This window comes from Phacochoerus africanus, chromosome 4 (assembly GCF_016906955.1).
Source record: "Phacochoerus africanus isolate WHEZ1 chromosome 4, ROS_Pafr_v1, whole genome shotgun sequence".
NCBI classification, from domain to species: Eukaryota; Metazoa; Chordata; class Mammalia; order Artiodactyla; family Suidae; genus Phacochoerus; species Phacochoerus africanus.
In genome coordinates, this window is record NC_062547.1 from 101,452,643 (window position 1) to 101,472,574 (window position 19,932).

The 19,932-nt window shown below is 34.5% G+C and overlaps 1 protein-coding gene across 2 annotated transcripts in view; it reads left to right on the forward strand.

Annotated features, from left to right (window-relative positions):
• Window positions 1-18,663, forward strand: part of SLF1 (SMC5-SMC6 complex localization factor 1) — an 82,902-nt gene extending 64,239 nt beyond the window's left edge. For both annotated transcript variants that reach the window (XM_047778301.1, XM_047778302.1), the window contains exons 15-21: window positions 2,729-2,876; window positions 10,377-10,522; window positions 11,488-11,651; window positions 12,423-12,556; window positions 14,458-14,550; window positions 14,957-15,139; window positions 17,693-18,663. In XM_047778301.1, coding sequence (XP_047634257.1) covers window positions 2,729-2,876; window positions 10,377-10,522; window positions 11,488-11,651; window positions 12,423-12,556; window positions 14,458-14,550; window positions 14,957-15,139; window positions 17,693-18,171 — 1,347 coding nt within the window. In that variant the 3' untranslated portion in view covers window positions 18,172-18,663. The remainder of the gene's footprint in view (window positions 1-2,728; window positions 2,877-10,376; window positions 10,523-11,487; window positions 11,652-12,422; window positions 12,557-14,457; window positions 14,551-14,956; window positions 15,140-17,692) is intronic.
• The last annotated feature ends 1,269 nt before the right edge of the window (window positions 18,664-19,932 follow it).

The following is a 19,932-nucleotide window of genomic DNA, read 5'->3' on the forward strand; positions in this document are numbered from 1 at the left end:
GATTTCAAGAAAGCTGTTCTTTTTTGATGGTTTATTTGCCTTTTTCCCACTAATCTACTGCCAGAGCATATATATCAACTCTGCTAGAAATAGTAGCATTGTTTATACACTGAAATTTGCAGTGAGTACAATGCATAGCATAAATTCTTGGTCCTGTGAGTACAGTGAGTGTCATAGTTAAGAAAATAGTATAAAAGGATCCAAGAACCTGATTGGAAAGTATCTTTTTATATAAAAATTTCTGTGATGGCTATGTGGTGGGTATGTTTAGCCAGTGACACTCATTTAAGAATAACTTTCGCAGGATTTTTCTTACCATGGTAAAGGAATCTGTTTAATAACAGTAATTTTAAGGTAAATTGAACAGTAAGCAGTATGGATTTTCATTTGTGGGATCAGACACACATGTACATATTTTGTGTCAGGAAAGAGGAAAAGTCTCAGCTTGGTTTTGTTACTTTTAATTGATGGAGTGCTGGACTATAATTTATATGAGGCTTAGCTCTATGAGCTCACCTCCTCTTCCCCATCCAGAGTCTTTGGACCAGGATCTGAAATGACGTGATTGAGATGGGGGAATACTTTGAGAAGTCAAAATATAATAGTCTCTTGTTTTCTTCCTGAGTAATGTCATTGCTCATATTCAGATATACGTTATGTTGGAAGGAACATTTTGTGGCATGGATCTTGACATGATCAGTTCGCTAGTTTAAATAGAAATTTTCACTGTCCTATTTTATGTTCTCTTGATAACTTGAACCATGAGAAGTAAAACTGCTCAGAGTGGTCATCTACATTTTGGCTTTGCAAAGAATGAAGTTAGCTTTCTGCAAAGTTCATTGAAGACCGGCTAAGACCAATACTTAAAAAAAGTCATTTCTGATCAACTGCAAGGTTTGGAGCCTGCCAGGGTCCAAGGGAGGTGTGAGTACTTACCCAGCCTGCCGATGTGGCCAGTCCTGCTGTTCACTCCCCATGTCACACAACTGCAACTGCAAGGCATGAACCCAGCCCTCTAATCAAGACAGGAGAAGAGGGTGCTGCTGATGCCCATTCATGAATCCATACATGGCAGGATCAGGCTGTGATCAAGGTTCTGTATCTTGGCCCCTGATCATATCAGAGGAAGGGCAGTGCTCCCCTGATCATGCAGCTTAAAATCCCCTTGGTCCCATTTTTCAGAGTCTCTTCGCTGGATTCTAATTTCCTCCCTAACAGAATACAGTGTGATGCCCAGCAGTGTGGGAGGGCACTTGGGGACCTGCATCCCTGCTAAGGATTCTATCTATATGAGTTTTCCCTCAGTAAACAGTGTTTTAGTGGGGCCTGATGTATGTGCTGCTTGACTATTTGTCCTTGTTTGCACAACAACTCAAAAATAGCACTTCAGTTCTGAGATCATTTAGCTAATAGCTTCTTTTGATAGGAGTGATGCCTTAATGAAATACTATACATACGTGTAAGAATAGGAGAAATAAATCCTATCATCACTGAGGGTGCAAAGTGCAGGAGATTTCTCTGTCATCAGTATTATATTAGGCATAGTATGGTGGCAGAACATAGCAGTTATAGTCTACCATAACATTTATTAAAACCTCTTCACATGCATTCTACCCAACTGTTAATTCCATGATTTTTTTAATGCATCCAACATGCCTAAACAACAAATACCAAAAAATAGGAAGTTCTGCTAGATTTAATGTTATTGTGAAAGTGTTTATGTTTAAATCAAAGGTGTTTAAAAATATTATTTTCACACTTCATGTTCATAGTTAATGGATTTAAAAGATATTTTTAAGCACTAATATAAAGCATGCTTATTGTAAGTAAAATTTATATGCCTTGCTATATTTCTTATAGGATTTTAATAATGTTAATATAAAAATGATAATGTAAAATAATTTTTATACTTTCAAAACTGTCATCTCTATACATCTCTAAGTTAGGTAATGGTACTTGATATTATTTAATAATTAAAACTTGAATCAGAGTTCCACTTTGGCTCAGTCAGCTATGAACCTGACTGGTATCCATGAGGATGAGGTTTCAATCCCTGGCCTCACTCAGTAGGTTAAGGATCTGGCATTGCCCTGAGCTATGGCATAAAGCCAGTAGCTGCAGCTCCAATTTGACCCCCAGCCTGGGAATTTCAATATGCCACAAGCACAGCCCTAAAAAGAAAAAAAAAAAAAAAAGAATCAATTGATATTTTTATAACAAATACAATCTTGTTTGCTAAAGCTTTATTCATTGTATTTTCCAGGAAATGCCATTTAGGGAAGTGTAAAGGTTAATTTTATATATCTAGACAGTAGGGGTGGCTAAATCCCTTTTTTATAGTCCTATGTTCTTGTTAACAGAAATCCACAGAAGCCAAGTACTTCCTCATTGTTTTAATGAAATGATTGCCTGATTAAAGTACGTGACACCATTGGATAAAGCTATTTTAAGAGTTTGTTATAAGCTATCCATATAGGAGTCCTAGAAAATTGTTTCATTAACTGTGTTGTCATATAGATGTAGATATAGATTGAAGGAGGAAGGAGTTAGGAAAGAAGGAGATGAAGGGAATGGAAAGAGGGATTCATTTGCTAGGGTTCTGAGGAATACCGTTAAGCAGTAGCGTACCCTGTATTTTTAAATTGCTCTATTTTGCCTCAGAATAAACAGTAATAGAAACAAGATATTTCCATATGTTTTAGTAATATGTTTCCCATCTCAATGTTAGGTCTTCAAACATGAACTAGCTTACTTATTGACTGGAATACTTGGAGCAGCAATAGATTATTGGATCTTCCTTGGTCTTAAGATGGGGAGAAATGTGATGCGACACATGTCTGATGACTTAGGAAGTTATGTTTCCCTTTCATGTGATGGTAAGTGTTGTCTATGTTATGTTTTTCTTAAATCCATTATGGGACTTAGTTTTAAGTTTCCTTTAGGTATTCTGTAATCTTTAGCATGTGTTTATTATATGAAGCTTTCCTTAAAAGAGTTATATGTACAGTATGTGTATATATGTGTGTGTACACACCCTCATATACATAGTATAAAGAGAAAGGTAAAAATCACCCATTATGAATGGGTATATGCAATTTCATATTCTTATTTTCCTCTAAACATTACATGAAGCTTCCTACCCACACATAAAAATACTATTTTGATGAATTCATAAAAATTGAATACTGTAATGTAGAAAATAGTACCTGGAAATAAATTATTGTATATTTGTATACAATAATAACCCTTAATCCTACAACTAAAAATTAAATTACCCTAGGAAAATACATATTTAACTAGACAAATTTAAAAATCAGTTTATTCTCTTTTAATTGGAAAGATAGATTTGTGGAGTTCCCATTGTGGCTCAGCAGGTTAGGAACCTGACTAGTCCATGAGAACGCGGATTCAATCCCTGGCATCACTCAGTGGGTTAAGGATCTGATGTTGCAGGGATCTGGGGGGTAGCTTGCAGACAGGGCTCTTGGATCCACAATCCATTGTTGCTGTGCCTGTGGTGTAGGCTGGCAGCTGCAGCTCTGATTCCACCCCTAGCCTGGGAACTTACATATGGCAGGTGCGGCCCTAAAAAGAAAAAAATAAATATAGATTTGCTTTTTTTATGTTTGATGTTCTAGAATCTCAGGTGGTGCAAACTATTTTGTGCCTTTAATACTTGTAATCTTCACTTTGAATAGAAAGCATTGTCTGTCTCTGATACTATCTGTGCAATATGAACAGTTTCCAGGTCTCTTCCTACATGAATACTTAACATTATTAAAAAAATGAAAATCTTGAGATCAGAATACTTAATATATTATAAAGCTACTTGCATTAACTTGAGCTTTGTCACTGGTTTAAACATTTTCCCCAGGTACCTATTGCTATGTAATTTTTCTTATTGTAACAAAAAGCTGCTACTGTTTCTTTTCCATTGAGTTTGGTGATATAACAAATTAGCATGGATGAAGGAAATAAAAGTAATTTATATGTATAATTTTCTCACTCTTCCTCCTCCCCCCATTATGTAAGGTTTCCTCTAAAGTAAGGGGGAAGAATGTTATTTAAGCAATATGATGACAAAACTCTTTTTTCACATGCTTACCTTATGAAAGGTTTTATCTAACTCTCTGGAAACTCCAGAGTAAAGGAGCCTTTCTTTTACGTATACATTCTTTTAAAATATAATTGATGTACAGTATTATGTTAGTTTCAAGTGTTCTACATGATTTGGCAGTTGCATGTATTAGAAAATGATGGATACCATAAGCGTAGTAACCATCTGTCCCCATACAAAGTTATTACAATGTTATTAACGCTTATGTACATTCTTACCCTTCAAAGCCAGTTTAGGACACAGTGAACCTTTTCCTTCCACCCATCCTTTTTTCCTTCTTGTCTTCCTTCCTAGATCTCTAAAATAAACATATTTTAAACCAAGTGAATTTTTTTTGTGGCTCTCATATCAAAGATGATTTGTATATACCTAAAAATATTTTAGACTGCTAAGTAAATATTCTGTTTTGTTAGGCATATGTTTCATTGCATCTTGGTTTTGTATAAAGGAAAAAGTTCTTGAATATACTGTCAATCACTTTAATACTTTGAAGAGAGATTCTAGAATAGGAATCTAAACCTTAACTTGGTTCGGGATTTATTCCATGATGCCCTCTGCAAAGAGAGGTCTCTTTTTATACTACTAAAGTTGGAAGATTTTTATCTAAAGCATTTTATCTTCTTTTTTCTCTTTCTTTTTCATTGAGCTGACTGGTGATTACTGTTCCTTTGTGAAGTAGCTGTCCTTTGTTGCATGACTTTTTAACATTGCTTAGCTCAAATTCAATCTTCCTTCAGAACCCTTTCTTATCATTTCTTTCCCACCATTCCTACTAGATTTTTTTTTTTTTTCCATTTTAGAAACAGCAGAATTCTGGCATTATTTGCTAGTACGAGAACTAAACATTCAGTGGAAAGGATTCTCTTTTTTCATTTCATAATGAAACCTCTTTGAGTTTGGGGACCCTAGGATTAGCAGTCGCTTTAGAGGCTATCAGTATATTTATGTGTTGTTTCCAGTGTGTATTGGTTACCTCTAGGGAAATATAACTTGCCTTACAGTTTAGCCAAGTGCATGAAATAATGAGCCTTGTGTTAACAGGGTTCTACTACATGTTATACACCAGTGTTTAATGCTTTCTTTACTTATATTCAAATGTCCCTTCACTTTAAAGCGAGGCATTGTTAACTACTATTACTTCCAGTTTTCACATGGCAAATTTAAATCCAACAAGTTGAAGCCTGTGACTGACTTAAGTTAAAACTAGACTTTAATGTTACCATTATAGCCCCACCATGAGTGATTACTTTGCTCTCATAATGTTTGATCACTAATATTTAAAACTATAAGAGATTTAAACTATATACCTATTTGAAATGTGTGTCTAAGCCTTTTCTTTCCCTTCCCAAAGCACACACAGTTGGTTTCTTAGACTTCCAATTATGCCATAGATAGGCACTTTTAAAACACATCATAAAACATATACATATATCAATTTAACATATATTTCTAAAAATGGTTCACATTAATAACCTCCTAAATTTTTGTTTGTTCATCTTGATTTTAAACCTTTGTCAAGAGACAGAAATCAAACAAGTAGTTTAACCTTAAAAGAGCAGAGGCTTTTCTACTGCTAATACTCAAAATTAAAGTCTTCATTATGGAGCTTGTAGAATAATACACTTTTGTTTACAAGTGAATCGGTGTTCTAATAATGTCCTTTTTGTTGATATTTTGAGGGTGAACCATTTACTTTTCTGTGTACACATTCCATTTTTTTTTTGTTGTTTGCTTTCTGTTGTTGTTGTTGCACCTGTGGCAGGCGGAAGTTCCAGAGCCAGGGATCAAACCAATCCCTGTTGCTGTAGTGACAACACTAAATCCTTAACCAACTATTCCACTAGGGAAATTACAATACTCTATTTTTTTAAAACATATCTTTCCATTATTCTTCAGCTCAGTTAAACTATTTTTTTCTTTTCCTAAGTCATTAATAAAGATTTTATAATTTGGCTGTTACGTAACTTAGACTGGAAGATAATTGGTTCATCCTTCTTATTTATGACAAACTGGATGTTTGTTTTTTTCCTACTCCAAAAGTATAAAATGCATATTGTGGTACTATGCACATTCAGATCTGTGAAATTAATTTTAGTTTAGTAAAATTGTTAATTATTTTTTAGAAAATTATGGCAAAGAGTTCCCACTGTGATGTATTGGGTTAAGAATCTGACTGCAGTGGCTCAAGTCACTGCAGAGATATGGGTTCGATCCCCGCCCCCCGGCACAGTGGGTCAAAGGATCCAGCATTGCCACAGGTGCAGCATAGGTCAGATTCAATCTCTGACCTAGAACAACCATATGCCATGGGTGCAGCAATATTAAAAGAAAGAAAGAAGGAAAGGGAGGGAAGGAAACAAAAAAAGAAAGGAAATGACAGATAGTATTTCAGTAAATAAGTAAAATTCTTTCCTCTTTCCATCGGATCTCAGGTTCAGCAAGCTCACGTAGATACTATTCTCTCTTGTTTGTCTAAACACTTTGAACAGAACGTTTTTTATATCTCATTCTATATTTTAGTATCAAATGATCTGAAATTTCTTTTTTGTGCCCATTTGAAATTCCTGATGTATGGGTCTGACAAACTTTTTTTGCTTTTTAGGGCCTCAAGTGAGGCATATGGAAGTTCCCAGGCTAGAGGTCAGATCAGAGCTACAGCTGCCAGCCTACTCCACAACCCCAGCAAACTCCGGATCTGAGCCATGTTTGTAACCTACACCACAGCTCATGGCAGGGCCAGATCTTTTAACCCACTGAGCAAGGACAGGGATCGAACCCACATCCTTATGAATCCTAGTTGGGTTCATTACTGCTGAGGCATGGCAGGAACTCCTTGACAAACTTTTTTGATAAAATACAAGATAGTAAATAATTTTAGCTTTACAGGCTCTACCGTCTTTGTTCCAGCCACTCAACTCTGCAGTTATAGGAAAGCATTAATACACAATACAGAAATTAACATGCTTGTGTCCAATTAAACTTCATAAAAATAGGCAGCAAGACATAGTCTGTCAGTCCCCAACTTCAATTTACTTCTCCTGTTTTCATTGGGAAGAAAACATGTCATCAAGATCTGCTATATTTTTCACATCTTTACAGAACTTTAATAAAGCTTCCTTTGCCTTTGTTAGGCTGTATCATTAACTTTTCTGGAGTTTATAAAACTTTATTAGCTTTTTTTAAAAAAATCTCTATTTTAATCCCTCTTTATGTTTCAGACTTCTTCCATAAAGATAAATTTTTATAATTTTGCTAATTACAATTAAAATGTTTCTATTGTCTTATTTATTCAACAAGGTTTTTTTGGCATTCTGCCAGGCATTGAACTGAACACCATACGTAATGAAGGAGGGAAACAAAATGTAATTCTTGCCTTTTTGAAACTTTTGGTTGGAGAAGCAGACTGTAATTAAATTAATGTAAATGCATTATTTAAAAGTGCTAAGTGCTCCAGATTAAAAAAAAAATAGGTATTGAGATAAATGAACTTATTTTGAGAGGTCATGAAAGGCAAAACCTGAGGTATAAGTAGGAGTTTGGTGGAGTCAGGGAATTGTGCTTCAGTCAGAAGATAAAACATTTACAAACTCAGCTCAGAGAGATAGGAAAGAATTGAGACTGAAATCTTCTGTTGACTGGCTGCTGGCAAGCCCCAAAAAGAGTGACCAAAAGAATAAAGCCAAAGTAGTATAGGAGCTTGAGTAGGAACTTGTAAGCCCTGTTTTGGGAGTCCATTTAAAAGAGAGTGGCATGATTTGAGTACCTTTTTAAAAAAGGTCTTCCTGGCTTGGCTTTCCAAACCCAGTCATTCATTCACTCATCTATTTGTCAAATGGTGAATGTTTATTCTGTGCAATCTACTGACCTACAAGCTGTGAGGGCAACAAAAATGATCCTGCATTTAAAGGTCTTGTAGTCCAAGGGTTAAGTTCCTAGGTTTTCTTATTTATCATTCCCTTTGAGTGTATTACCTGGCCTGTGTAGATAAATCATAATTTGTACTTTCTGCATCTTTATACCTACCAAATGTTCTTTCTAGATAAATAACTCCATTGATCATTGGTCATTCCAAATGGATCATTGCTTTTGAACTGTACAGTACAAGTTATGTCTGCTTTGCTTTTGCCTTTGCTTGGAGTTGATATGTAAAGAGATCAATCGGTTGTTGTGTAAACTATATGGTGATAGAGGTTTTTTTGGGGTTTTTTTTTTTTGATGTACATAACTAGAGATTTAATATTCAGAAGATCTTTTGATGATCCTCCTTCAGTTTACTGCTTGCATAGTTTCAGATAATACTAGCAACCTAGTAGGTTATAGGTAATCAGTTGTAATAAAAAGTTGTAAATAACTCATTTCCAGTTCTTATAAGTTGGATCTCTATTGAGGCCATATCTGGAAAGGATTATGAACTCTGAAGTTAAGTATCTTTCTGGGGCTAGGTGGATCTATTTAACATTTGACTGAATCCATTTGCCCAGATGGCAGTCTGCTATAAGCAAGAAGCTCCCATCTCTTTAGTGCAGGCAGTTTCTTTCTTAGCCTGACCACTGTATGTTTTGGGCAAGATAATTCATTATTGTAGGGGCCTGTCCTGTGAGCTGTGAACTGTAGGACAGTTGGAGGCATCCCTGGCCTTTGCCCATTGGTTGCCATTATCCTTCCTTCTCAGTTGTGACAACCAAAAGTGGCTGAATGCTCCCTGGGGCAAAATCCCTCCTTAAACTGTTGTCCACACTCTACACCAACCCCACCCCATCCTTCCTACCCTTGTTGAAAATCAGTCAAGGACCACAAGGACACCAGAGCCTTTTGGTAAGGCATCTGAGCAGGACAGGATTTCCACTGGGTAGCTGAAGTCCCTGTAGCCTAAGGGAACTCAGATCCTGAGTAGAGGTCAAATTTTAGACTTTATGTTGCTATGAAGGTAATCATTTTGTCCAATTTTTAAAATGTATTTTAACTGTTGTTTTATTTTGCTAGTTTTATTGACTTTTTCTAATTCTTTATTCTTCCATCATTTGTAGTTAATTTTAATCTGCCTAATTGTATAGTAGCACAACTTTTTTCATCCTGTTTTGCTTAATTGTAGCTCTTTTAGTATCCTTTCAGTCATATTTATTTTTTATCATTGCACTGTATTATCCATTGTGTTACTTAAGCAGAGCATATTCATAGACCATCTATAACATTAAATTTACAGGGGAAATTGTCACTCTGGACCTTTATCCCTTTCAGTTCATGTATATATTTATGTATTTCCATGTTATTGGGGAACTTGAGGATTTTGAAATGAAGCAGTTTGAGGTCTTGATGTTTTATGTTCTTTGTTTCTTGAGATTATACTCCCCTCCCCTACTTGCGATACAGTAGAATGGATGCAAACATCCAAGGAAATTCTTATGCATTCTCTTTTTTTGTCTTTTCTGTCTTTTTAGGGCTGCACCCGTGGCATATGGAGGTTCCCAGGCTAGGGGTCTAATTGGAGCTGTAGCCACCAGCCTATGCCTGAGCCACAGCAATGCCAGATCTGAGCCGCGTCTGCGACCTACACCACAGTTCACGGCAATGCCAGATCCTTAACCCACTGAGTGAGGCCAGGGATTGAACCTGCAAACTCATGGTTCCTAGTCGATTCGTTTCTACTGTGCCACGATGGGAACCCCTACATTCTCTTTTCTTACTTTTTCCCTCTTCTTTACCTTTTTTTTCTGAATTGATACAACTCATGAATGCGTGTCAGGGAAAATTGTCTTCCTATTGGCTCAAGAATAATCAGTGCAAATTAAATACTTGTGTGCCTGTTTAATAACCACATACATGTCCAAAAAATACAGGCACAGTCCTATTGTAGGAAGGCACAGTCCTATGGTAGGAAGAGGTCTAATTGGAAAGTACAGTGATAAAAACCCATGTCTATCTATCTGTTCATATATCAGCTATCCATTTGTGTGTGTGTGTGTGTATGTGTATATATATATGTGATATAGTTACAATTTTAAAATTTCAAGAACTTTATTTAAAATAATAAACAGTAATGATTGTTTCAAATGTGAGAACATGTGCCATAAAAAATTTCTAATGAAAGATAAGAAATAGGAATATTACCTATTTTTGGTGGTTTAAAATTATGTGGGTGAATCTTACTCGTGTAGGACTCATCATTAGAATGAATCAGGTCCGTTGGAGGAAATCAGTTTATAGAAAGAAATTTTATAGGGTGTAGCAATAACCGTATTACTTATCTTGTTTTCTACAGACTTTTCTTCGCAGGAATTAGAGGTTTTTATTTGTTCCTTTTCTTCCTCCTGGCTTCAAATGTTTGTTGCAGAGGCAGTGTTTAAAAAATTGTGTTTCCAGAGTTCCATCAGTATTTCTTCTGAGCCACTCTCTCTGCAGAAAATGGTAAGCACTACTCTATTCTAGTTCTTTTATTTCCAAGAAGTATGTTTATAAATTTTTAAATATTCTTACTCTAATAATTGGATAGAGCATGTCAGTCTTAAATCTTTCAAAAATATGTAAAAGCATGTAGTTTTCTACCTCAAAATGGAATAACTAGTGAATGGAAATTTTAAGTAATTGAGAGTAATTAAGAATTGATAACAGAAAAATTGTACAAGCATCTTTTTATCACTTGCCACAGTATGTAAGTAAGTCTATTATTTTGGAAAGGCCTCAATCCAAAAACTTCCTCATAGTATTTAATGATACTTATAAGGCAGAATTTGCAAATGATGCCAAAAGTTATTCCATTTATCCTATATATATATGCACATATAAACTTGATTTGACCCAAGGTTTTCCAATCTTATCTTGGCTATGTTTTACTATTATTGATATCTAATATCTAGCACTTTCTTCAACAAAAGATAAATGTGCTTGCTAATAATTGGTCAGATTGAGTGCGTTGTAGTTTGCAGCAGTTCTTGGATTTAATGACTTTTGCACTCCTTATTCGATTTATTCCAGATTTTTTTCTGTTGAAGGAGGGCATTATCAAAATGGAAATGACAAAATACCAGTTGTACATAAACCATAAATATTAAAAATATGCAAATAAACTATAACAAGTTGGGCATAAGACTCATCAAAAGAACTTACCTAAATGGTATCATATTTGAATTCAAAAAAGTAATTATTTTCAAGAAGGTATTTTTCTTCTTACGTATGTCGTGTTGACTTAATGACGTGGAACTAAGAACTTTCTTAATATTTTAGCATGTTCAAGTGAGATAAGTGGTTTCATCATAGTGATGAAAGCAAGAATATGTAACTAAATTTAATGGTGAAATGAATCAAGTGATATCTTTTTAACACTTCCTAGGTCTTTGTAGTTGAGAAAGTGATATAATATTATTTTGCAACAGGTATATTCTTATTTGCCAGCTTTGGGGAAAACTGGTGTGCGTGGGACTGGAAAGATGCAGATACCGAAGAAAATAGGACAGCGGCCTTGCTTTGAATCTCAGAGGGCCTTAATAATGCTGAATGGTGCTAAACAGAAACAAGTTGAAGGGCCGCCGGAGTTACCGTGAGTGATGCGTATTCACTAGCTAGGCTTTGTTTTCAAGTACAGCTCTTTTTCTTACACATTTCTTGAACACATCTTGTTTATCTGTGATGTCTGAGTTATACTGACTACCATAAAACTCATTTTCAGACCTAAAAATGATGAACATTTTTCACTTTCTTTAAGGTACATGCTTTTTCTCTATTAAATCTTTCCCCCCCAAAATAAAACTGTTCATCAAATTATTGTTTCACACATTTTTTGCCCTGTGATTTAAATTACTACTTATATATAGTAACGGTGGGATTTCAGAATGCATGGTCATGTGAGATACACTGAATTGTTCTAATTTCTTCCCTAAAGTGAGAAAGCTCTTCTAGAAGTATGCTTTATAAAATTCAGGAAACCTGAAATGTTTTTAGGAAGACGAGAATAGGATTAGAATATAAAAATAAGAATGGAGAGTAGGGGCCTGCATTTTGATCTCAGCATTTTGCTTTAATCTCTCTGCCAAATACAGTTTACTTTAATTCCTTCTTCTTTACCTGACATTCAGTATTCATAAACTTCTTGGTGGGTATTTGGTGGTGCAAGGTTAATAAAATGAAAGTCAAAGGATAAAATTTGTTTCTGTATAGTTGAAATAAATTTAAAATAGAAATCAGTAAGGATTTGAATGAATTAAGTGGGTTTAAATTAAAAGAAGGCTAGATTTTTTTAAAATTTTCACCATCCAGTGTGTGCTGCCATGCCTTGGTAAAAAACATGCTTTCATTATGTCTTTCTTTTCAGAGAGCTGAATCTTGCAAAATGTTCCTCATCATTAAAAAGATTGAAAAAGAAGTCAGAAGGAGAATTGTCATGTTCCAAGGAGAATTGCCCCTCTTTAGTTACAAAGATAAATTTTCACAAGACTAATTTAAAAGGTATTCCAAATATTAATAAATTATTCTAGGAAATTTTTGTGGTTGTAGTCAATATTTGTAAGTTTTACACACTGGCCCTGATGAATGCTTGAACTTAAAATACTGGACTAAGTCCAGGAAATACCTTCCTGGAGAGCATATTATGTTTTTGAACTGCCATTTCTACCAAAAAAAAAAAAAAAGTAATTGTTAATACCCAGTGTAATAGAATATTCCTTCCTTTTTTTTCTTTACCTGCCTCTTCAAATATTAAACATTGTTTAGCTCATGTTGAGCTCACTCCAGACTTGCCTGCCTTACTTTTCTATTCCACCTCAACCTGTGCTGCTTAGGATCAGTGTCTTGTGATTTGAAAGTATAATTCAGTCTTCATCTCTTTCAGTCCTAGACGTTTTGTGAACAAAGAATGAGAAGTAGGCTATGTTACATAGCTGTGTTAGGCATATGGACTCTTTTCTTCCAGGCATTGAGCCCAGACTATGAAATGTGTTTGGCTTTTGGTTCTAACTATACTGGAACCTAAGTACCTAAAGGGATGGAGTAACAAGAATAGCGTTGTAATAATTCACTCTGGCACTTCTTTTACTTAGGTACCTCTTAACTCAAAATTATAAATTACCTTCCAAGAGTCTATATATGGCCTAAGTAAATTGTTAAGTCTCTTGTTCATGAGCTCTATTGCATTTTTAATACAAATATTACCATTATGACACCAAGCTTTTATAATCTTTCAACATAAGTTCATAATAGCATATTACAAACTCAGAATCACTGCCTATTTGGCTCAAAATATGAAAATATGTTAAATGAGAAATCAGATATTAATTTCACTAAACAGGGCCCCTTTTCTTTGTTTATTGTGTCAGAAAGTAAAAGGAATATGAATGACTTTAGGCTGTAGAACAGCAGAAGGAACTTGGAAGGGGGAAGAGAATTGAGAAACAGGAGAGGAAAACTTTACAATCTTTTCAGTGATCGTAAAAGAAATGTTTTGGTGGAAGTTAGAGATAATTTTTAAAACTCAACACTTGAAAGATGTGCTACTTAGCATTTTATAGCAAGAAAGAGTTTGATTCAGTATTTTTTTTTTAAGCCGTCAGGTTTTTTTTACATCAAATTATCACATACATCTTATTAATTTGGTTATGGCAGAGATGAATATGGACAATTTTTGGCAGCAGACACAAATTGCACCCTTCCTAGAAAAGACTTTGCCATTCTATTTGTTGCTCTTGTTCAGCTTTAAGTGGTACTAGGAAATTTTTTCGTGTGTGTGTGTGTGTGTGTGTGTGTGTGTGTGTGTGTGTTTATATTAAGCTTCCCCCATTTCTCCTTCTCTGTGCTGCTGCAGCCAAGCCAGACAGCCTATTGAGAAGCAGCAAACCATCTGTTAATGGATTTGAAGTTCTGAATTACACTTGAGTGTGTAGAGGCACTCGTGCTTAGCCAGAAACATTCATTTGAATTAAGCTATAAATGCTGTATAAAAAAGAGCCATACATTTAACGTAGGTTCATGAATAAATTTAAGAGAGGGCAATTGCACTCTAAACTTTTATTGCTGCAAAACCCAGTATTTTTGGTGTTCTCTGATCATTTGGGGGTTTTATAGCAGGATTGAAGCTTTAAACCTTGAACTAGGGGGAGACAATGCCTGTGTTAAACCTTCTGCAGTAGAATTTCATTGCTGAATTGCTGATAGAATGAAGAAGCCCTACAGATTGGTGGGGTTCTCTAACCCCCTCTTTTTTAAAATGTGAGAAATGTTTAAACCAGTTAAAAGGAAGACTCAATAAATAATTTTCTGGCATGGGGCCAGATCTCCTAGTTCATGCCCTTTGATTATTTTCTTTAGTTGGTATCTTGTCTTCTCTGGAATAATCTATTAATTTTTTATGGCAGGAGAAACAGCCCTCCATAGAGCTTGCATAAATAACCAAGTGGAGAAATTGATTCTTCTTCTTTCTATGCCAGGAATAGACATCAATGTTAAAGGTAAGTTCTCAATCTTTGTGGTCTAAGCCAATATCTTAATATTTATAATATTAAATAGTTTAATGCCAACATTAAGAAAAATCATTTAAGTATATTTACGTAACATATCTTTAAAATATTGCTAGTAGCAAAACCAATAAAATCATTGTATATTATTTTTAATAGTGCAGAACCATTTTTGGTGTCTATATTTTGATCAGATCTCAACATCAGTATTTTTAAATTGTTTTTACTTTGTTTTTCTTACAGTTAGAAATATGACCTATACCCTAGTCATTTTTATCAAAGCATTCTATTTGTATATGAGGCACTTAGAAAGTTACACTGATAAAGTAGAATATCAGTACTTCACTACTAAAAAGTCCTACTTTTGCTGTTTTAAAATTTGCCTTGATTTCTAATTTAGACAATGCTGGCTGGACGCCTTTGCATGAAGCTTGTAACTATGGCAACACAGTGTGTGTCCAGGAAATTTTGCAACGTTGTCCAGAGGTAGATCTGCTCACTCAAGTGGATGGGGTGACTCCTTTGCATGATGCACTGTCAAACGGACATGTAGAAATTGGCAAGCTGCTACTCCAGCATGGGGGTGAGTGCATTTATGCTAAACGTGTTATGATAAATTAGCCACTTTTTTGATGAATCTCTGAGGTAGAAGGCATCTTACATTTTAAGATCTCTAAGGAAAGATGCCTTTATTACATGTTAATGAAAAAGTAAAGATGAGAAGTCTCTTAGAACATAAGCACCTTTTATTACTAAGGATTAAAAAAAAAGCCTTTTCATAATAGGTATTTATTTATTTATTGTGTTACTAAGCCTATTTAGGTTTATTATGAGAATGTATTTTGAATTGGGTGTGTTAGTTTTTAATATTAATCCTTTTACTTAAATTGCATAATGTCTGTAAACCAGCCATTTCTGAAAGCTTATAAATAAAGTGATGTTAATGTTCGATTGTGAATACTTGGATTTTTCAGCCTTGTTTCATTTCCTGTATATAACTGCTAACTCAGTTATTTTTTAATGAGTCATTTCTTTACAGACTACAGAAAAAGATATCTTAGAATATCTTTTTTTTCATTCACATTTTGTAGTCAATTAAGTAGGAGGATTTCCAAATGGTTGTGCAGGGGTTTTGTGATGGAAGAAACTTGAGCTTAATATTCATCTACCGCTTATTTCTCTTGCTTTCCAATCTGATCTCTGCTTTCAGAACCCCTCCAACCCCAAACTCAGTGATGCTTTTTATATATCTGAACTGAAAATACAAATATTATATCAAAATATTCAAAACAGATTTATATTTTAAAAGGAAAAACAAAGGAGAACTGATGACTAGCTTATAATGTAGAAATACAGATTTGTATAATTTATTTGTACTAATTTTAACTTGAAATTTTAAATTATTTTTTTCTCAAATAAAGCTATTTGGTTCTGCAAGTAAATAGTGTGTTTTCTTCAGAGGACTTTTTGCTATCATTTATTTATCTAAGAAAGACTGTGTACGGTAGTTTAACATGTTTGGTTATTTATAGTCTTCTCCTGCCCCCTAAAGGCCTTAGTGTGTCTTTCTTACTGACACCATTTCATAATCAATATATTTTTTAGTTCTTGTAATATTTTTTTAGTATTACATGTTTACAGAACCATACTGTTCTGTCTCCTAAATATTCTATTTTCCTACAACTCTGTATCTGACATTCCAACCAGTATTTGACCTTGCTTCAAGTGGTCTAAATGATAAAATCTGTGATTGTATGAAGTCCAAATCTTCATAAGAAGGCATTATACTAACCGGTGTGAAATTTTTTAAGACCCTTGGTGAAATATAGTAAATTGATGAGTTCCTTGTTCTAAGAGCAAATCTACTTGTACTTGCATTTATCAAGGTCCTTTGGCAATCATACAGCTTATCTTTCTCTGAGTTATGATCTGGGTTTGGACCCATCAAATAATTTGACACTGTCATTGCAGAAACTACATCATCTCTTCATTGTGAGTTGCTCAGTCTTGAGAGCATTAATTTAAATAATTTATTTATGTTTCTAAAACCTTTGTTTACTTGTGGTATCTTGTCTTCATAATTTGTTGTATATTTTAAACAGGAGTAACCTGAAACATTTTTTTGAAATATCAACATAATGAAAAAAACATAATTTTGATTTAGTACTGTCTTTTTCCATAAACTTTACATTAATCATGTATCATTACTGGTTGGTCTTTTATATTAAATACATTTTGTATGTAGGCCACTACATATGCCTGATCAGGTTGATCATGTAAGAGTTTTAGCAGCTATAATCTCTACTCTCTCTGACAGTGTGACCTGTGTTATGTAGTAGAATCTTCTTATTATGTCTGCTAATACTAAAACTTATATTCCTTATAACATTTCCTTGGCAGAGTATATAAATAATTACAGGATTTGACTGGCACAGGTACAGAATACTCTTGTACTTTGCTCTGTGACCAAATACTGAGTTGTTGTTTGCCCCTCCCATATTATCTTTTACTACCCAGGGGATAAACTCTTATCTTCACTACTTTGTATGTAGGTAGTTAGATGGGTTTAGCTAGCATAGATGGGTGAAATCTAAGTCTGACTAAGAGCAGTTAATGTTTATTTTTTGTGATTCAGTTACGTGTAGTAAAAATTGAACATAAGCAAGGATAATGATAAACTTTGGGCAAGATTTTGCAGTTTGCACTGCTGCCATCACCTCTTAACAATGGAAGGGGGACAGTACTTTTTCCTCTTGGTGCTGTTATGAAATATCTTTAAGACTTTTATACATAATTTAAGATAAATGTATTTTGTTAATTTCTTCCAGAAGCACTGATTATTCTAAGATGAGCTTATCAAAAAAAATTTTCATTTATAACCGTATATAATTTTTATTGAACTAAGGCATGTACTTATAGGCAAATTTCATTAGGCAATTGACTAGAATTTTTTTTAATGCACCTATATTAGGCAGTTAGTATATATATAGCCAGTTAATTATGTCAATATGAATTAATAGAAAATATGACTGTAAACTGAGCCTTGAATGCTTTGGGAGAAATGAGAGAAAATGACTGTTGAGCTGCCAAAATAAAAATGTTTTACTCTTAACATTTTGCATTTTCATTTTCATAGGCCCAGTGCTTTTACAACAGAGGAACTCCAAGGGGGAATTACCCTTGGATTATGTATCATCCCAAATCAAGGAAGAGCTATTTGCTATTACAAAAATAGAAGATACCGTGGAGAACTTTCACGCACAAGCAGAGAAACATTTTTACCACCAGCAACTTGAATTTGGCTCATTTTTACTTAGTAGGATGTTACTGAATTTTTGTTCAATTTTTGATTTGTCTTCAGAGTTCTTCTTAGCTTTCAAAGGATTGACTCATCTAAATGAGCTTCTTATGGCTTGTCAGAATTATAAGGAAACCCCTAGTGCTCATACTGACTGGTTACTGGATCTTTATGCTAGAAATACAAAGACATTGCAGAAGCTCCCAAATATTCTTAAGGAACTGCCTGAGAATTTAAAAACATGTCCTGGAGTACACACTGAGGCCTTATTGGTGACATTGGAAATGATGTGTCGGTCAGTCACAGAGTTTTCATGATGATGCCAAAAAATGTGGGTCAACCTTCTAAACCTGCTCAGCTTGCTTTGTCATTTATTGTGGACTTCCTAGTTTATTAACAAATAATAATTTTATCTATTTATTGACAGAATTTGCATCCTTGCTAATTGAAAAGCACTTAACTTATCCAAAACTAGTATAGGCTTCTTTATCCAGTGCATAGAATTGGACTCAATAGTAAAAAATAGTTTTGTTTGGTATACGCTACTTTTATTGATCTTTTTGTTTGTTTTAAAAGTGATATTATTTATTTATATTGTACATGTAAAAACTTTTAAATATTTTTTCAAATCGAAATGTAATGTCCTCTATTCTAGGTATTCTAGGTCTTACAATCATGGCAAGAATACTAATGCAAATGTGCACTTATAAACATGTAGCTTCCTGTTTCGTTCTCTGTAGGCTGTTGGAATAAAGTATGCATTTTAGTTTTATGTGTTTCTAAAATAAACATTTCACAATTCACAATAATCTTTTGCTTGTTTTTTTGTGTGTGTCTTTTTGCCTTTTCTTGAGCCGCTCCTGTGGCATATGGAGGTTTCCAGGCTAGGGGTCCAATCGGAGCTGTAGACACCGGCCTACCCCAGAGCCACAGCAATGCCGGATCCGAGCCGCATCTGCCACCTACACCACAGTTCACGGCAACGCCGGATCGTTAACCTACTGAGCAAGGGCAGGGATTGAACCCGCAACCTTATGGTTCCTATCGGATTCATTAACCACTGCACCATAATGGGAACTCCAATCTTTTGGTTTTTAAATTGAGTAAATGTGTAAAGTTTGATAATTTGATCCCTTCATCTATTTTATTTTAACAGTTCCTGTACAAAGTATATTTTTACTCTGTGTAACTATTGTTGTATAAGTAAAAACATTGTTTCTTAATAAATTTTATTAAATATTAAATTATAAATGTTTAAATGGCAACAAAGTAAAGGATTAGAGATCATCTAAAATCTCACTGTACAGTGTGAATTTACAGAGTAGTAACATTTCAATTTGCAATTTTCCTAATAGCAATTTATAGTAAAATAAAAGAAAGGATGTGGATAATAACTACTTTTGAAATTGGAGTTGCTTCACTAGTGGGAATAAGTTACATTGTCATAAAGCTGAAAAAGAAACATTAGAATTTCCATTTAAGTTTTATGTAACTAAAGTGATGATTTCACAGCAGTTCATCTGCTAAAGAAAGCACACTTTAGTTTTATTTTGGAAATAGATCTTTCAGCAGGATACAAATGGTGAGAGTCTTACTACTGGGTTTATAATCTTAACAAAAAACTGCTACATTAGTTTATTAGCTCTGATTAAAAATCAAGTATTTTTCCTCTTTGTGTGTGTGTGTGTGTGTGTGATTTTTAGGGCTATACCTGCAGCATGTGGAAGTTCCCAGGCCTGGGGGTCTAGTCAGAGCTACAATTGCCAGCCTATGCCACATGCACAGCATCAAGGGATCCAAGCCATGTCTGCGACCTACTTTCCTACATTTTTAAATCGGTAATTTTTTTTACACATACTATAAGAAATCTTAGTTATTTCTAGTTAAGCCTTAAAATGGACATGATACAATTCTCTCTCTCTCTTTTTTTTTTTTTTTTTTGTCTTTTTAAGGGCCATACCCATGGATATGGAGGTTACCAGGCTAAGGGTTGAATCAGAGCTGTAGCCGCTGGCCTATACCACAGCCACAGTGATACCAGATCCAGGCTGCATCTGTGACCTACAGCACAATTAATG